Source organism: Gopherus evgoodei, chromosome 12 (assembly GCF_007399415.2).
Source record: "Gopherus evgoodei ecotype Sinaloan lineage chromosome 12, rGopEvg1_v1.p, whole genome shotgun sequence".
NCBI lineage: Eukaryota > Metazoa > Chordata > Testudines > Testudinidae > Gopherus > Gopherus evgoodei.
Window position 1 is genome coordinate 4,004,890 of NC_044333.1, and position 19,450 is coordinate 4,024,339.

A 19,450-nucleotide genomic window follows, 5' to 3' on the forward strand; every position below is an offset into this window, starting at 1 on the left:
TAGGGACTACCTCTAATAATGGGGCTCCATCCAGGAAGCTGTCCCCTTACAGTACCCCAGGCCTGACCAAGAGGGACCATGTACAGACAGGCCATCAGCCATGTTCTGTAACTGGGTTAAAGCCTTGCTCACGCAGAATGGGAGCATCAGGCATCCTGGGAGGTTGTGTCAGTCATTGGAGGATTTGGAAAGAAGGGTGCTTGGGCAGTATGGGTTAGTGGTGGTTATGGTGCCTTTGTACCTTCAGCATGTGGAAGTATTGTGTGTGGAGTGTTGCATAGTGGCTGGAACCCTTGACTAGGAGTTAGGACTCTTGTATTCAACTCATGGCTCTGATGCTAGTTTGCTTTTAGGCTAATGTGTTCAAAAGTGGCCTCTGATTTTGGGTGCTTAATATGAGCCTGGTTTTCTGACAGTTCAGGCACCCTGAGCTGCAGTTGAAGTCAGGGGTACTGTGAGTGCTCAGCGCCTGACAGTTGGCCTGCCTGATTTCAAGTCAGGCACCAAAAACTCTCCCCCACCAATCGGAGGCTGTTTTTCAAAATGCGGCCTCTACTATGCCCGTGCCTCTGATCCCGTCAGTAGAATAGGGATCGTGATACTGACTGACCTGCTTGGGGGTGAGGGGATGAGGGAGTCACTGTGACGTGCTTGGAGGTCGGTCAGTCACTGGAATCACTCCTCTGGGTCTTGCTGCTTGTGGTTCACATTCAGAAAGGGGGAGAGGGGGGCTTGAAAACAAGAAGATGATCCCACAAGCGCCTAAGGGAGCCAGGGCCCAGTTCCTCCAAGGCATTTAGGCACCTGAGTTCCACTGAAATCAGTGGAAGTTATGTGCCAAGGTAGTTCCTGAAAGCCAGTGGATGTTGGCTGCCAGCTCCCTGAGGTGTTTTTGGAACCCCGACTCTAAGGCGATATACGTCTATTTCTTCTCATACCCCCCTTCCTTTCTGTTTTCCGCTGGCCGTTTCATCCCCGCTCCTAGCCCTGTCTCACTCCCCCGCTGTCTCTTCCCCTAGATATGGACATGGCCAGAGAACCCAAGCCGAGCCGAGCCAGGCCTGGACAGAAGCGGCAGCATGGCGGCACCCTCTACCAGTGAGTCTGCGTGGCACGTTGTGGTCTGTTGGGGGTGGGGGTGCTGTGCTGAGTGATGCTTGCTTCTGGGCCTGGGGATTATCCTCAGTAGTGTCTGGAGAGCCTCAAAGGGTCTCTCGTGAGACAAGACCTCCACCCCAATGGTCTCTTTTCTCCCACCATCTCTCCTCCCCATATCCCATCTTCTTCTGCTCTTCACTCAGTCAGGTCCTGCTCCCTCCAGGTTCTCCTCCCATAGTCCACAGGGCCCCCTGAACCCCACCACAGCCCAGCCCTTGGGTGGCAGGGCGTTCAACTCTCGCTCTCTTCTGGGCTCTGGATGACATCTCTAGTCGAGCCACGGGTGACTCCCATAATACATTGCATCCCACTGGGGGGTTGGAAGGGGTGGGGTGGCAGGTGTACCAGCTGAGATGGGGAGGCCTGCTGAAATGCCATGATAGCTCTCAGCAATGGCACAGAGCCTGCTTTCATGGTAACTCAGCCTCATGTTTTCAAACTTCAGATACAATGTCCTAATTACCAATGATCCTCTACTACACCCACTGTATTGGCCCCGCTTTCTGCTGGCCGGGGGATCTGAGTGACAGAGATTCTCTTTGAGCTCCCTGGGGAGCTGGTGCTTTGGGCACAGCAGGGGCGGATTCGTTGTATGGTGTGGTTTGCTCACACCATTCTTCCTGGGTTGGGGCGGGGGGGGATGGTTTCCTCGTACTGTTCTCTTGGCGGGGGGGAATGGTTTCCTTATACAGTTTTCCCCAAGGGAGTGTGATGGTTTCCTCTCACTGTGCTCCCTGGGAGGAAGGGGACAGTTTCTTCATGCCACTCTCCTCGGTAGGGTGGAGCGGGGGTGGTTTCCTCATGCTGCTCTTCTGGGCCAGGGGCAGTTTCCTTGTGCTGTTCTGCCGGGGGGTGCAGGGGGAGCAGGGGTGGTTTCCTCACACTACTCTGCTGCGGGGAAGGGGGAGGCTTCCTTGCACCAATCTCCATAGCTGTCAGAAGGCTGCATCTCAATGAAATTAGGAGCTCTAAAGGTTAATCGGCTTTAGAAATAATATGTTTAAATTCACTGCCCAAGCCTTGAAAATGATTTCCTAGAGACGTTGGTCCCTCTGAGGAAACTGCCGGGGATTGAACTGAGGAGCACAGGTGTTGCCAGACTGGCTTAGACCCAGGGTCATAAGATCAGCCATACTAGCTCAGGCCAAAGGTCCATCTAACCCATTATCCTGTCTTCCAAAAGTGGCCAATGCCAGGTGCTCCAGAGGGAATGAACAGAACAGAGAATCATCAAATGATCCATCCCCTGTCGTCGATTCCCAGCTTCTGGCAAACAGAGGCTAGGGATACCATCCCTGCCCATCCTGGCTAATAGCCTTTGATGGACCTGTCCTCCATGAATTTACCTAGTCATTTTTTGAACCTTGTTATAGTCTTGGCTTTCACAACATCCTCTGGCAAGGAGTTCCACAGGTTGACTGTGCATTGTGTGAAAAATTACTTTCTTTTGTTTGTTTTAAACCTGCTGCCTATTAATTTCATATGGTGGCCCCTAGTTCTTGTGTTATGGTAAGGCATAATTAATTATTTACTTTCTCCACACTAGTCATGATTTTATATTTATATTACCTGACAACCTCAAGTTGGCCTCCAGGACCTCTCTCCTATCCTTCCCTATGTCATTGGTATCTACATGTACCACAACCACTGGCTCTTCCCCAGCACTACACATAAGTCTATCTAGATATCTCAAGAGATCTACAGCTTTCACACCCGCCATCTTATTCAGTACCCTGCCTCCCAAGGTGGCCAGCACCATATGGTGGAAACCATAGCAAAACATCTACCTTTCCCTCCCATGTCCTTGGGCCTTATGCTGGAGGGGTGCAGAGGGCCCGACACTGAGAACTGTTCGCAAGCCATTTCAAGAGCACTTCCGATATCTTGATCTAGAGTTCTCCATCTGAGTCTAGAGCATTTCCAGATCATTCTAGACCATCGTGGATTTCTAGATCCAGGGCACTGCACTGCTGGGTCCATTTCACAGCTCCTGAGCTCCAGACTTTGAGATTTGCCCATCTCTAGTGTAGAACTGCAACTAGGGGGGAGGAGCTTTGATGCACCCTCAAGGCACAGCCTTGAGAACCAGCTCTTGGAAGGCCGTGCTGATTTGGGTCCCAGCCACTTCAACTTGCTCATGTGTCTGGCTTAATCATCTGCGGAGTCCACTCTGGACCCTGAGCTGTCATAGAATCTGCCATTGCTCCATCTCCCCACTCACACACACACCCTCATTACTGGCCAGCCCCCAGGGATCTGGGACCAGATCTTCCTCTGAATCTGTCAACTCCTCTTTTTGTAAGGGGCTGAACTGAAATTTGGGATCCAGGCATCCTCAGGGAGTGGGTAATTAGTTGGGGCTGGGTCCCTTCTCTGCTCGTGAGCCAGTCCATCCTTCCCACATTAGCATGGAGGTGGCATAACAGAGCCCTGGGGCAGGACGTGAAAGCACAGACCTTGTGTTTTGCAACCATCACGGGTAATTGGAACAGCGAGGGAAGGAAGGCACCCTGGCTCGACTCCCCTGCTCGGAAACAGGCGAGTTGGGCAGCCGCTGACCTTGCCGAGTAAACTGCGGTAAGTCAGCACTCTCCCTAAGGAGCAGGGCTGGGATCTGGGGAACGTAGCATTTGGAGCATGAGGGACACTGCCAGCTGGCAATCTTGCTAGAGAGCGCTTGTGCATTAAACTAACTGTTCTGTCAGTTGCCATGGGGATGGTGTCGCAGCCTGCTGGGATGAAGGCAAAGAGGGGACATCCCTGGCCACATGAGATCCATTATTGCTGCTCGCCCCCCTCCATCCACAGCTTATTGTGTCTGGGGCACCCCACTTTGAGGAGCACTGTCCTGCTCACAACGTGGTTCATTTATAGTGCACTACAGAGGCAGGTAACACTCTGCAGTGCCTTGCACAGATAAGGAAACTGAGCCAGAGAGGGGCCAAGGGACTTGGCCAAGACTACAAATCAAGTCAGAGCCAAGGGTAGAAATCCAGGCTCGTGCCCCATCCAGTGGCTCTTAATGCTGCATTTCAGTGGGGCAAGTTGTGGGGACCCATATGGCTCTGCTGCTGAGTGCCTCTGTTTCCTCTCCCACCTATGCAAGGCTCATCTCTGCAGATGGTAAGCTCTTTGGCGTCGGGCCTGTACAGTATGTAGTGTGATAGGGCCCCAATCTGGCACGGGGTCTCTAGATGTCATTGTCATACAGTACGGTGAATCGTATCGCTGGCTACAGTTATGTGCAGAGTGGTGTCCTTCCATTCGAATGCACCCTCCATTCATATGGAAGGACACTCAGACCCTTGCAGCTCTCCTGACATAGCCACTAGCTCTTGCATGTTACCTCTCTGCTCTTAGGGAGCCTGGAGAAACATCCGGCCTTTTAGGGGCGTAGGTGCACTGCCTACACCTCCAGACCTCTCACTGATTCATTATTATGTATAGAGAGTCGCCCAGGACGCTTTCCATTATGCCTACAGGGAGACACAGGCCTGCCCCTAGGGCTCCCTAGCTAAGTCAGGCAGACAATATAGTTTGCCTGTTGTGTAACGTGTGAAGCATGTGGTAGTTTTACTGCTCTCTGGGGGTTAATGCTGTTGACAGCATGAAGCTGAATACTCGGTGGGGCGGGGGGAGAGGGAACATTGTTGCATTAGCTAGGAATCGAACCCAGATCTCCTGCACGGCAGGTGAGACTTCTACCAGTGCAGGAACTGTCTGACAGCAACTCCAGTGCTTAGCCAGGGGGACTGATCTATTCACAGTTTTTGTCCAGCTCAGCTGCAGCGATGTTGCCGCTCCAGCAGCAGGGCTAGGTTCTGTGTGAGGGGAGGGAGGGAACGTATCATTCCATTTGAAGGATCCTGTTTTGCTTGTGCTTGTTCATTCTCAAGGATACAGGCTGCTTGGGAAGTGGCTTGTGGTACAGCGAGCACAGAGGAAATGGCCAGGAGGCATGCTTGAGGAGAGGCAGCTACTTTCGGGTTCTGCCCTGTTTCACTGCCCGCTTGACAAAGCAGTGTTGGGATTATGAAGAGCTCCGTTGTCTGGGGAGCAGATTAGAGGGGGTGGGGTTTTTAATTTTTAAATTTTTTTTTTTTTTTTTTTTTTTTTTTTTTTGACAAAAATGATTTGGCTGCTGGTGCTTTACTGGGTGGCAGGTCTGGGAGGACTAGGCAGGGGCAACAGCGTGGATTTTCTGTACACTTCAAGCTTGCGCTCTATGGGTGCTGTCTCCAGCCAGCTGTGAGCTAAGCACACAGCAAATGGAATTGCTGCCAGGCTTCGGCCTGGGAAGCTGCATTGTTATCTTTGCTGCCAGACCTGTGTTTCAGCATGGTGCTGTGAGGGGCCTGCCTGGCTTTCCTGGCCAGTGTGATAGAATCATAGAACCACAGGGTTAGAAGGGACCCCCAGGGTCAGGCAGTCTAACCCTCTGTCAAAATGCAGGATTTGTTGTGTCTAAACCATCCTTTTGAAAACCCAGTGAAGAAGCTTCCACAGCCTGCCTAGGTGTCTGTTCCATTGGGCGACTGCTCTTACAGATACAAAGGTTTTCCTGATATTTAATCTAAATCTGCTGTGCTGTAGTTTGAAACCATTGACTCTTGTCCTGCTCTCTGGGGCAAGAGCGAACAATGTTTCTCCATCTTTTTATGGCAGCCTTTCAGTATTTGAAGACTGCTAACATGTCCCTTCTTAATCTCCTTGTGACGTTGCGCTGTATATGATTTTAGAAATATATGCTAATGAATGAATATAATGTAATTGGAATATGCTTCATGCGCAAGGCCTCTTGTAAGGTATCATTGCAAAACTTATAATCTACTGAATGGGGTCATCCTTTTTGTATAAATGTATCACCCTTGTATCTGAAACTAGAAATATGAAATACAGCTCTGAGGGCCTGTTGTAATTACGCAAAGTGTGGGCCATTAATGGTGGTTTGGAATCTTGATGGCTCCCATCAACCAGGACAATTGACTGTGGATGGCTCTGTTTGCAGCCAGGCCTTCCTGTGGGTCAGGCTGGGAGGAATGAAGGCTTGAAGTCTTAGGGCTTGGCTACACTCACACTTTACAGCGCTGCAACTGGGGTGTGAAAAAACACCCCCCTGAGTGCTGCAAGATACAGCGCTGTAAAGCGTCAGTGTAATCAGGGCAGCAGCGCTGGGAGCGCGGCTCCCAGCGCTGCACGCTACACCCGTAAGGGATGTGGTTTACATGCAGCGCTGGGAGAGCTCTCTCCCAGCGCTGCCGCTCTGACTACACTCACACTTCAAAGCGCTGCCGCGGCAGCACTTTGAAATTCCAAATGTAGCCATACCCTTACAGTGACAAGTGATCATGTCACCTGAACTGGAATCCATCTTTAACCTGGTGTCTTTCCATTGATAAGGAGGGGGTGGGAACCCAGGGAGGGACAAAGGATTCCCCGCCTTATGCAAAAGATATATAAGTGGATGGGACAGAACAAAAGAGGGAGCCATCCTGGGAAATCCCCTAGCTACCACCTGAGTTGGAACAAGAGCTATACCAGGGGAAAGAATTGTGCCCAGGCCTGGAAGGTGTCCAGTCTGAGGAAAAAACTTACTGAAGCACCTCTAAGGGTGTATTCTGTTTGACTAGACATAGATCTGCGTGTTTTGTTTTATTTTGCTTGGTGACTTAACTTTGTTCTGTCTGTTACTACCTGGAACCACTTAAATCCTACTTTCTGTATTTAATAAAATCACTTTTTACTTACTAATTAACTCAGAGTTGTGTTAATACCTGGGTGGGCAAACAGCTGTGCATAGCTCTCTATCAGTGTTATAGAGGGTGAACAATTTATGAGTTTACCCTGTATAAGCTTTATACAGGGTAAAACGGATTTATTTGGGGTTTGGACACCATTGGAAGTTGAGCATCTGAGTGTTAAAGGCAAGAACGCTTCTGTAAGCTGCTTTCAGTTAAGCCTGCAGCTGTTGAGGTACGTGATCCACACCTGGGTCTGGGTTTGCAGCAGGCTAGCGGGTCTGGCTCAAACTAGGCAGGGCACTGATGTCCTAAGCTGACAGGGCAGGAAAGCAGGGGCAGAAGTAGTCTTGGCACATCAGTTGGCAGCTCCCAAGGGGGGTTCTATGATCCAACCCATCACACTCCTCTTTTCCAAACTAAACCTACCCTGTTCCTTCAGCCTTTGCTCATATGACTTGCATTCCAGCCCTTAGAGCATCTTTGTTGCTCACCTATGGATCCTTTCCAGGTTCTCCACATCCTTTCTATGCATTGGTGACCAAAATGACACACTACTTCAGCTGAGGCCTAACCAGCACCAAGTAGAGCAGTACTTTCATTCCCATGCGATGCCTCTGTTAATGCAACCAAAATTGCAATTGCTTTTTTGCAGCAGCAGCATCACATTGCTGACTCATGTTGAAGTTATGATTCACCACAGCTCCCAGATCTTTCTCAGCAGTGCTGCTGCCAAGCCAGTTATCCCCCATTCTGTATTCGTGCATTTAGTATTTCTTCCCTTAGTGTAGCACCTTACATTTGTCTTTGTTGAATTTCATTTTGTCGTCTTTAGCCTGGTTCTCCAATATATCAAGATCCCTCTGAATTTTAGCTTTATCCTCCAAAGTGTTGGCAGCACTTCGTGTCATCTGCACATTTGATCAGTATGCTTTTTATTCCTACATCCTGGTCATTAATACAGATGTTAAACAACACTGGACCCAGAACAGAGCCCTGTGGAACCCCACTTGAGACCTCCCTCCAACCTGACATCATTCCATTAATAGTTACTCTTTGTTCATGGTGGTTTAACCAATTATGTATCCACTTATTGTGAGTTCCGTCAAGCCCTCATTTCTCCAGCTAACTTATCAGAGTGTCAGATGGAGCCCATCCCAGCACAGCAGTCCTCTTTCCTGGAACATCAGCTCATTGTCAAAGAAGTCAAAGCCCTCTCGCCGACATCACCTACGTAGCCCCACATTTACTTCCACGATTCAACGGTCCCTGCCCAGCCTTTTCCTTCAATGGGGAAGATGGACGAGAACTCCACTGGCATTCCAAACTCTCTTATCCTTCTTCCCAGAGCCATGTAATCTGCTGCAGTCAGTGCCTTAGATTGCTGGCACTAGGGTAGAGTCCTCACTGGCCACCCCTCCAGCTGGGATTGAAATCACTCCAGCTGCCCATTGCCATTGCAGAGCTGGGGGCACCAACGGCGCTTGCTGGGATGCAAGGGAGGGCTGTGAAAGCGCTTTGCCAGTCAGCAGGAGTCGTGTGCGTAGGGAGATCACGATGCTCCCAGTAACCATGTCACAGATGCAGGGTGGACAAAAATTGATTTCTTTTAAAAACAAATGGATTTTTTGATATCAATTGAATTTTTTCTATTTTGATATTTGAATTTTAATAATTTTTAACAATAAACCTATTTAAAATGAAATCTGAATTTAATACAGCTAAAACTTATTATAAACTCTTAAAACACTGAAATAAAAAATAAATATGCTAAATCCAGGAATCTTTGTCAAAAAAGACTGCTTTTCTTTATAAAGAAAGAATCGGGGAAAACACCTAACTTTGGAGGTCAAACTTCATAAATATGGCACAATAGGTAATGTACTATATTAAGGGTTTGTTGTGTGTTTAATTAAATTCCAGTTACCATCCTAATGCCGCTTGACACAGACCAGGAACAAAAGGTTAATTATCTAGTGAATAAGCGATAGATCATTGCTATTTTGTAACCTACTAAAATGTACATTAATAAGAATCTGAAAATATTAAGCTATATCATTGCTTAAATAAGTCTATATAGTTATAATATATCCTCTTAGGCAGCAAAACTATGTACTAGATCTAATATAAAGGCTCTATTTAGTTGTAAGTCAACATATTTTAATGGTTATATTAACCAGTGAGACTGCGTTTTTCTTTAGAAAATAGCTGAAGTACAAATGGAAAAGTTGATTAAAATCAGTGATTTATACTGAGGCTTTCCACTTGGTGAGTTAAATTAATCCACTCTGTGCAAGCCCCTGTCTGTGTCCTAGAACTCCTCCTCCAGTATCAGGACCCCTCTTTTCTCAGCCTGGTACTCTCCTTTCCCTGTCTCCCTCTGTTATTCCGAGCCTAGCCCTCTCTCCTCCACCTTCTTCTCTGTCTATCTCTTTAGTCTTCACAGCTTCGTTCTTATTCCAGCCTCAGAGATTATTGGAAGGTGGTGACTTTCCTCTTAACAATGCAGAGGTGACAAACCCAGGGCCTGTGTGTTCTGACTGGGCTCCCTTTGGGGCTGGCTTTCGGGGGATTCTGATCTAGGCTGTTGGTCTCCAGGCAGCGGTCTCCAGCTGCAGTTTCTAAGGAGCTTCCAGTCCCATCTCACTTCCTTTTAGTAGTGTTTGGTCACTGTTACATGGCTGCACGGTGTAGCTCCAGATGGGCTTTCTGGGCTCTATCCTGCAAAGCGCCCAGTGCCCGATCCTGCAGAGGGTTTAAGCATGTGCACACAGATGGAGCCCTCTAGCAACTGATTTGCTCCTGGGCTGCCCCAACAGGAGGTTCTGCAGAGAGTGAGGGAATCCAGTCCCAGCCCCTGTCAGCAGCAGCTGCTGGAGAGAATGCTGATGCAGGTCTGGCTCTTCAGTCACATGACACGGCTGGAGGAAAAGTAGGAGATGGCATAGCACAGGGGTCGGCAATCTTTCAGAAGTGCTGTGCCGAGTCTTCATTTAGTCCCTCTCATTTAAGGTTTCGTGTGCCAGTCATACATTTTAACCTTTTTAGAAAGTCTTTGTAAACTCTATATTATATAACTAAACTATTGTATGTAAAGTAAATAAGGTTTTTAAAATGTTTAAGAACCTTCATATTAAATTAAAATGCAGAGCCCCCCCAGACCGATGGCCGGGACCCGGTGGCCGGGACCCACTGAATATCTGCTCTCATGCTGCCTTCGCCACGTGTGCCATAGGTTGCCTACCCCTGGTCTAGCAGATCAAGCTAATGGAGCCTGATGCCTAAGTGCTAGCAGGAGGTGCTGTAGAGAACAGGGTAGCCAGAAGGAGTGCACAGGAGCTCCGGGCTACTCGCTCCCCTCCTATGTGACTCTAGCCTCCAAATAAAGTGCTAAACGGTTGCCGGAACTCTCTAAATCCCAGGCTGCCCCTGACCACGAGCCCACGTTCCCTTTCCTTCAGCCTCTTGGGAGAACATTGCCAGAGGCAGGACATGAGTTTTTGGTAGGACTGGATGCTGTAGGCATGGATCTGAAGGCCTGACTGTCCCTATAAGAACAGGCCAGAGAGAGAAGGGAGCAGCAGATCCCCCTGATGGAAACTTGGACAACAAAAGAGCCTGAACAAAGAATCCTGAAATAACTCCAGGTGCAAACAATAGCAGCAGTGGCAGTGTTTCCTGCATTCCTGGCGGCTGCTCTCCCCTCTGCTGCCAAAGAGCTGCTGCGCTGTGCCTTTAAAAGGAGGGCTGTTGCTATTGTTGTCTGTCGGACCAGCATGAACCATTCCTAAAACCCTCTAAAATACCACAGCCTCCTGCGACCTGAAATCCAGAACCAGCCACGTCCTCTGAGCAAGGCAGGAAGGGGAGCCAACCGCTCCCTCCACCCTGGTGCATTTGGTCAATGCACAGTGCTTATCAGCTACAGAGCAAGCTGATCAGTGCTCCAGAGCTGCTGTACGTACCCCAGGCTGGGCACTAGGGCTTTGGGCGATGATGATTCTCCCCTTGGAGCCAGAGCCAAACCAGCTGCTCCCACTCCAGGTTGTTAGGGACTGTTGGAGACGCTGTTTTCTGGGCAAGGTTGTCCCCGCTTGTGGTGATCAGAGGTCCCCTTGACACTTTTCCTGGAAGTCTCGGGGTCCAGCCCAAATGCCAAGGTAATAACATCTGGCACTTATGTGGCTGTTGTCACCCAAAGGTCTCAAAGCATTTGACAAGGACGAATATCATTATTCCTCATTTTACAAGTGGGGAAACTGAGGCATAGAGCGAGACCAGCACAAGCCTGCCCAGGTCGCACAGCAAGTCTGGGACAGAGCAAAGAGCCACACCCAGCCCCTAGCCACCTAGTTCTGTCATTTAACCATGAGATCAGGAATGGGCAATGGGTAGCCAAGGGGCTGCAGCTGGCCCCTAGACATGTTGTTTGGCGAGACAGCACCACCATCTCTGCCCGGAGGGAGGGACGGGGTGAGAGGCTCTGCCAGCACCAAGCAGAAGACCACGAAAGGAGGCAAGAAATGACTTTTCCTATCGCCCTGAGCCTGCACCTGCTGGAGCCAGAGAGGGAGGTGGGTCCAGCAGGCTCCCTCTGGGTTCGCTCTGGTGGACAGTGCCCAGAGGCTACCAAACAGAGGCAGTGGGGACCAGCACAAAAGCAGGTCGAGGGCATGGCCTTGTCTCCCTTCCCAAAATCAGGGAGCTGAACACAGGCAGGCCAATGCATGTGATGCCACTGTGGGACTTGCTGCTCTGCGCACTGCCCTGGGACAGCATGGTCCGCTTCCTCCTCAACCACGACAACCCACCAAAGGGTGTGAGTGGAGTGTGTGGCTCTCTGCCCATCCCTGGATCAGACCATTCTGCCGCCTCGGCAGCGTTAGTAGAACGTGCTCGTCTTCACATCCCACCCTACAGCTTGGTGGGAGGAGCCGTGATCCCTGCAGCTGTCATTGGTAACATTTTGTCTGTTCTCCCTGTCTGAGCTCTCCCATCTCATCGCTGCTGTTCACGGAATCTGGCCCCAAACTCTGGCCTCTTTTCATGCCATGAACCCTGTGCACAACCTGGACCTCCCTCCCCATTGCATTTGATGGGGCTGGAGCTCAGCAAGGTAGTGAAGAAAGGGTCCCAGGGGTCGGGTGCCACTTCGGAGCACACTCCTCTACAGCCAGAAACACTCACTTTGTAGTGGAATCTCACAGCTCTCTCTATGGCCTTGGTGGACTCTCCTTTCCCAACTGGATGCCACTACAGGGGGATGCTGGAGGGGGTCACATGTCAAATCTTCCTGCTGAAATATGGCTGTGCAGCTCATAGGGCTCACCCCAACTCCTTCACCTTGATTTTCATCAGCAGTCCAAGGTGTTTGTTTCAAATGATATTTTGGATGCTAGGGAGAGGATGCCATGCCTGTGGTCAGGAGAGCCAAGCAGCAGAGCAGGAGCAGGGAGGGGATGGGTCAGTGTGGGGAGGGGATCCGTCTTACAAAGAGCTACAGAGCCACCGACTGCTTGCACTGTGTCAACTCTCCTGTCTTACTCACCCTGTGAATGCCAGAATTCAAGATCCTGAGCTGAATGTCCCAGAATTTGGGGTGGTTCACCTTGGTAGCTTGGTCTTGGTCTGTTGGGAGTTTGGATCTGGAACCACTCTTCTGCTGGCTGCAGCATAGTCTGGCTCTGACCCCACTCTTGTTCAGACATTTTCTCCCAAAGTACGTAGATGAGGGGGAGGTTGGGAGAGCGTTTCCCCTCCCCCTGCTGGAAGCGCTTTGACCTGTGGTTTGGAATTAAATTCTCAAGGAAGGGCCACAGGGCCTGAGGAGAGAACAGCTCAGTCTGATGGGACCGGGACCAGGGGCAGAACGCCCTTGGCCCATAAGCGTGAGGCATGTGGTTTGCAGAAACGAAAGAGGAGGCCTTCTCGGATTTCTGGCTGCGTTTTGTAGCTGTTGCTTGAATTCACCAGCTTCACGCGGGGTGTGTGTGTGTGTGTGTGTGTGTGTGTGCGCGCGCGCGCGCAATGGAAGGTGTCTTGTTTTGCTATGTGTGAGCTCACATGTTCCAAGATTCCTTGCTGGCTGGGAATTCCAGCTCTCATTGGCCGCCTGTAGCATGTGGGCTAGAGTCCTTCCCACACCCTGAAATAGCCGAAGGAGAAGGGGAGATAAGCCCCTGGCACTATCCTACACTGACCTTGGAACACTGTGTCCTGGCTTCTCAAGCTTCCCCTAATGCGTTGTGGTTGGGTGCAGGCACTTCAGCAGCACTGTAGTGCTGAGGCTGCCTCTCCTGCCGTACGGGGCCAGTGGCCTGTGTGACCAAGTGGGGATTTTCCCTTGTTATGTTGTATGTGAGTCTTATTAACTGAGCCTATGTGAGTTTTACTGTTTTGCATGAATATTGTGTGTGCCTCAGTTTCCCTGTGTGCTGCACCAATACCTTGGTGGGAACGGGGGAGTGTGACTTTGGCTGAGACCTGTGGGGCGGGTGAGGCTGCTCCAGCTGCCTGCATGGATTCTATGACTGGTTCCCTTTTGTAAGCTGAGACCCAGGAGGGGGATGCAACCAGGTAACGACCAGGTGATTCTTTGCGGAAAGCAAGACAAAGACCAGGAGGAGGAGCAAGGGGCGGGTCAGAGGTCGGGTTGCTGGTAGCTTGCAGTGTGCCGTGGGGCACTGGAAGAAGGAGAGGGATAGTCCAGGGTATCTGGCCCAGGACTCCCCTAAATGGACTTGGCTGAAAGTCACGATGTCTGTAACAGCTCTGTTCTACACTGTGTTCCTGTCGACTAATAAACCTTCTGTCTTACCGACTGGCTGAGAGTCACTGCTGACTGCGGAGTTGTGGTGCAGGGCCCTCTGGCTTCCCCAGGAGCCTCACCCGGGCTGACTCGCTGCGGGAAGCGCACAGTGTAGAAGGGGAGGCTGAATGCTCTGAGGCCAGACCCAGGAAGATCGAAGCTTTGCAGGCTTCTTGCCCTGGCGACAGTCTGCTCAGAGAGAGGAGACTTCCCCAGAGTCCTGGCTGGCTTCATATGGAGTAGTTCCAACGCATCGCCCAGTGACTTGGTGAGAGTCTGTCAGTGGAAGCTGTCAGTGGGTGACACGGCCCACAAAGGATCAGGGATCCTGGATATCCAGTTGGGATTTCAGCCATAAAAATAGTTCCTTGTGTACTGCTCCTAAAACCGGCTCCCAGGCCCTGTGACCAGGGACTTCTAATGGACTCATAGTAATTAGAGATGGAAAAAATTCTCTTAGCTCCCTAGTCCCACCTGTCTGCAGCCAATGCCTGTTTTTAAGATGGGGAAACTGAGGCACAGTGCTCTTTCCAGGATCACCGATTGAGTCAGGGGCAGAGGCAGGACTAACCTCCTCCCTCTCATGGCCTAGTAGGTAGGGAGAAAGACTGGGACTGAGCCTCACCTGTGCCCCTGACCTGGTGGGTCACTTCCTCTCTGCCTTTGTTTTCCCCTCCTTTCTGTCTTGTCTAGTCTGTCAGCGCTGTGGCTCTTGCATTGTGTTTGTACAGTGCCATGCACTAGGGAGCCCTGACCTCAGCTGCGATACTGTGATAGACATGAAATAATCTAACCAAACAGGAGGATTATGATCCCGATTTTACAGATTCGGAACTAGCCACAGTGTCAATAAGTGACTCGCCCAAGGTCACACAGGGATTCTGTGGCACAGACAGGAATTGAACCTGCTCTCCTGAGTTTCAGGGGCCCACCAGGCTAATTCTGGTGGAAGGTGGCGTAGCGCTAGGCTCTCTGTGTCCTTCAGCAGTGGAACAGGTGTGTTCTGATGGGGGTAGCTCACGGCTAAGGCTACGTTTTAGTCACAGGTATTTTTAGTAAAAGTCGTGGACATGTCACAGGCAGTAAACAAAAAATTCACGGCCCGTGACCTGTCCATGATGATTACTGTGTACCCCTGACTAGAACCACGGGTGCTGAGGGGGCAGCAACACATGGCCCAGGACTCCCCCTGGTGCTGGGGGGGCCCCCGCTGCTGCTTGGGGGGGGCAGAGGTGGGCGGCAGTGTGTGGCCCAGAATCCCCGCTAGTGCTGGGGCGGGGGGTTGGCGGGGCTGGCCGGCTCCCTACCTGGCTCCGACTGGCATGGCTCTGCAGCTCCTGGGGGAGGGGCAGCCAGGGGGGCTCCATGTGCTGCTCCCGCTACAAGCGCCGGCTCCACAGCTTCTGTTGGCCAGGAACCACAGCCAATGGGAACTGGGGGTGCGGGCAGCACACAGAGCCTCCGCCTAGGAGCTGCAGGGACATGCTGGTGGGAACCAGGGAGCCCCTCCCCCAAGGTAAGCGTTGCCATGCAGCCTGGTGCACGTGTCACTGATGGACCATACGATTTAGGTCTGTGTCTCCAATTCCATCAGTACAGACTTCTTGGCACTGACAACAACTGGTACCGACACCATCCACGCCAGCGGATTTCCAGTGGGCCACGGATCTCTCTGTCCGACGCATTACCAGGGCTCCGCTGCCGAGTTCTCCCAGAGCATTGGTCTCAATGCCATCTCCATGCCGTGCACCACCTTTCTGCACATCAGAGTCAGGTAGTGAGCAAGAGCACTTGGGTTCCCACCGCTCATCCTACCCTCCATAGGGATCCCAATTTCATCAGGGACCCTCAACCTCCATGGTTTGGGCAGCAATAATACCAGGCACCAGCCCCCTACCCTCAAGGGCCGAACTGGGGCTCCTGGCAGGCCCAAAGGCAACAAGCCTCCCAGACCCCGAGTGTGGTGTGCCAGCAGGTAAGGAGGCACCCCCCTTCAGCTGGGACGTCAAAGGTTCAGAACCTCCTGAGCACCTGGGGGGAGGAAGTTGCTGAAGCAGAAAGGGAAGACATCCTTCAAGTTCGTCTCTCATTTCCCTCACCTGACGAGGGGTGATGCCCCCACTGCCATCCATGATGGATGATTTTAAGTCATTCCAGGACTTAGCTCAGAGTGTGGCAGAAGCCCTGCAAATACAGCTGCACCAAGTGACTGTGCCTCACCACAAACTGGTGGACATTCTCCACTCTTCTACCTCTGCCAGAGTGGCCCTCCCAGCTGAGAGGTGCTCCTGGATCCTGCCAGAATTATATGGCAGATCCCTGTGTCCATCCTGCTGACATGCAGTCGAGCAGACAGAAAGTGTTATGTACTGGCGAAGGGCACGAATTTCTATTCTCCCACCTGCCTCCCAATTCCATCACTGTGGATCCAGTTAATTCTAGGAGCTGCCAGTACCAGTTTAAATCTGCCCCGTATGGCCAAAACGGGAAAGGCTTGGATCTGTTTGGCAGAGAGGCATTTTCATCAGCCCCTCTTCAGTGCCAGGTGGCTAATTACCAGGCTTTGTTGGCCAAATTTGGCTACCAGAATTATGTGAAACTAGGTTCTTTTATTCATCAGCTCCTGGACTCCCACAGAGACCAACTTATGGCCATAATTAACAAGGGCCAGCTGGTGGCAAAAACGTCTCTGCAGACCGCATTAGATGCGGCATACATGGCTGCATGTTCAAGTTCCACGTCCGTGATTAGGAGAAGGGCCTCATGACCGCAGTTGTCTGCTTCCCTGAAAAGGTCCAACCCACAGTGGAGGGAATGAAGCTGTTCACTGAAAAGCAGATGTTCCTTTCACACAGCGAAGGATTCTTGCGTGACCTAGGAATACGTGCTGGCCCACAAGAGAAAATACAGCCCTCAGCTGCTGTTTAAGTCGCGGTCATCGCAGTACGCACCTCAGTGCTCATCACAGGGATCTTATGAGCCACAGAGAGAAATCAAGGTTCCCCAAGCAAAAGCAATCGGGACCACAGCTGTCTTCATCTGACCCCTTAACCGCCAAGTGGCAGTTTTGACGGGTTGGTCGAGACAAACACTCCTCACCACCTTATGCTGGGAAACCCCACTCCTCCTTTTGGACACTGCCTTGCCCCATTCCACAGCATCTGGGAATGGGTAACCTCTGACAAGTGGGTGCAGGAGATCATCCAGAATAGATATGCCATCTACTTCTCCCTTCCCCATCCTGCTTCAGGGACCCTTCTCATGAGAGCTTGCTGCGTCAAGCGGTAAACCATCTCCTCACAGTAGGAGCTATTGAACCTGTGCCTGTGCACCTCAGAAGCAAAGCATCTACTCTTGCTACATCTTGATACCAAAATAAAAGGGAGGCTGGAGAATCATACTGGACCTCAGAGCACTCAACTGATATGTCAAAGTGCAGAAATTCAAGATGGTCACCCATCAGTGATCATTCAGCGTTTGAGGAAGGAGATTGGCTCTCGGCCCTTGATCTTCAAGATGCATACTTCCACATTTCTATCATACCAAGTCACAGGTGTTACCTCAGATTCAGGCCAGGCCAGGACCACTTCCAGTACAGAGCACTCCCTTCGGCCTCTCGTCGGCCCCCAAGGTATTCTCCAAACTCCTCTCGGTAGTAGCAGCTCAGGTACACACTCAGGGAATAATGATTTATCCCTACCTGGACGATTGCCTTCTTAGGGCACAGTCCTGCACAGAGGCCCGAGTCACTCAGACCACATGGGACCTGTTTCTGAATCTTGGCCTACAGATCAATGAATAAAAATCAACCTTAACACCGGTACAGAGGCTAGAATTCATAGGAGCTGACCTTGACTTCACTAAGGCAAGGGTGCTCCTCCTACATCAGATTTCTCAGTCTCTCCTCATTGAGAGAGAGCGTAGTCCAGCCCCCATATCTCGGCCAGGCATTGCCTTCAGCTTCTGAGGCACGTGGCCGTGGGCACGTCAGGAATTGCTTATGTCAGACTACACATGAGATGCCTTCAAACATGGTTGGATTCGGTTTACAGGCTGAACAGAGACAACATAGGCAAGTCAGTGCCCACCAGGGTCAAGCAAGCCTTAGCCTGGTGGAAGGACCTGAGAAATGTGTGTACAGAAATCCCGTTTTCTCAGTCTTCCTGATCCCTTCTCCTGACCCCCGACGCATCCTTCATAGTATGGGGAGCACATTTCAGTGGTCACACAATACAGGGTACATGGTCTGTTGTGGAGACAGGCCTCCATATCAGCCTGCTCAAGCCCAGAGCAGTCAGAAATGTGTGCGCTAACTTCCTCCTCCTGATCAGGGAAACGCACACAGAAGTCATGAGGCACAACCTGGCTTTTATGTATTACATAAACCAGCAGGGAGGCACCAGGTCTCATTCCACTAAAGCTGTGGAACCAGTGCATCTCCCATAACGTCCTAATATCAGCCACCTACAGTCAGAGTCACCAGGGCGATGCTCTGGAAGTACTCCATACAGAGCCCGTCAGGACTTGGGGGGAGCCTCCTCTCTCTGAGCAGACTGTCTCTAGGGCTAGAAGCATCCATTGCTTGGGGGGAGAGAGAGCTCAGCAGTTTGAGCGTTGGCCTGCTAGACCCAGGGTTGTGAGTTCAATCCTTGAGGGGGCCATTTAGGGATCTGGGGCAAAAATCTGTCTGGGGATTGGTCCTGGTTTGAGCAGGGGGTTGGACTAGATGACCCTCTGAGGTCCCTTCCAACCCTGATATTCTGTGATCCCCTTCCACACCGTGCACTTCCCCAAGCAAGTCCACCCAGACAGGGCTCCTCGGGAAACCAGAGGGCCCTGCACCCCAACTCCACAGTCAGATGTGACTCTCAGCCAGCAAGTAAAACAGAAGGTTTATTAGTCGACAGGAACACAGCATAGAACAGAGTTTGCTATCACTGATTTTTCAGCCATGTCCATCTTAGGGGGAGGGGACCCAGATCCATCTTTTCCAATTTAAATAATAATTCCCCATGTGGAACCATATCAAATGCCCTGCTGAAATCAGGGTAAATTAGATCCACTGCATTTCCTTTGTCTAAAAAATCTGTTACCTTCTCAAAGAAGGAGATCAGGTTGGTTTGGCTCGATCTACCTTTTGTAAAAACCATGTTGTATTTTGTCCCAATTACCAATGACCTCAATGTCCTTAACTAATTTCTCCTTCAAAATTTTTCCAAGATCTTGCATACTACAGATGTTAAACTAACAGCTCTATAGTTACTCGGATCACTTTTTTTCCTTTCTTAAAAATAGGAACTATGTTAGCAATTCTCCAATCATACGGTACAACCCCTGAGTTTACTGATTTCATTAAAAATTCTTGCTAATAGACTTGCAATTTCATGTGCCAGTTCCTTTAATATTCTTGGATGAAGATTATCTGGGCCCCCTGATTTAGTCCCATTAAGCTGTTCGAGTCATCTGGTCGCATCCCCCTCCTGGGTCTCAGGTTACGAAGGGGTGGCCATAGCATCCATGCAGGCAGCTGGAGCAGCCCCCATAAAAGTCACACACCCTTATTTCCACCGCCTAGACATTGGTGCAATACACAGGGAAACTGAGGCACAGAGAGCATTCATGCAAAACAATAAGACTCATATAGGCTCACATACAATATAACAAGGGAAAATCCTCACTTTGTCAGATGTACCTACTGGGAATACTCAACAGGATGGCGGACAGTCTCAGCTGCAAATTCCCACAT

The 19,450-nt window shown here is 50.7% G+C and overlaps 1 protein-coding gene across 1 annotated transcript in view; it reads left to right on the top strand.

Moving 5' to 3' along the window:
• LOC115660187 (heterogeneous nuclear ribonucleoprotein C-like 2) overlaps positions 1–19,450 on the top strand; it is a 46,053-nt gene that overhangs the window by 12,740 nt on the left and 13,863 nt on the right. The window contains exon 2 of the mRNA XM_030581270.1: positions 1,020–1,098. Coding sequence (XP_030437130.1) covers positions 1,020–1,098 — 79 coding nt within the window. The remainder of the gene's footprint in view (positions 1–1,019; positions 1,099–19,450) is intronic.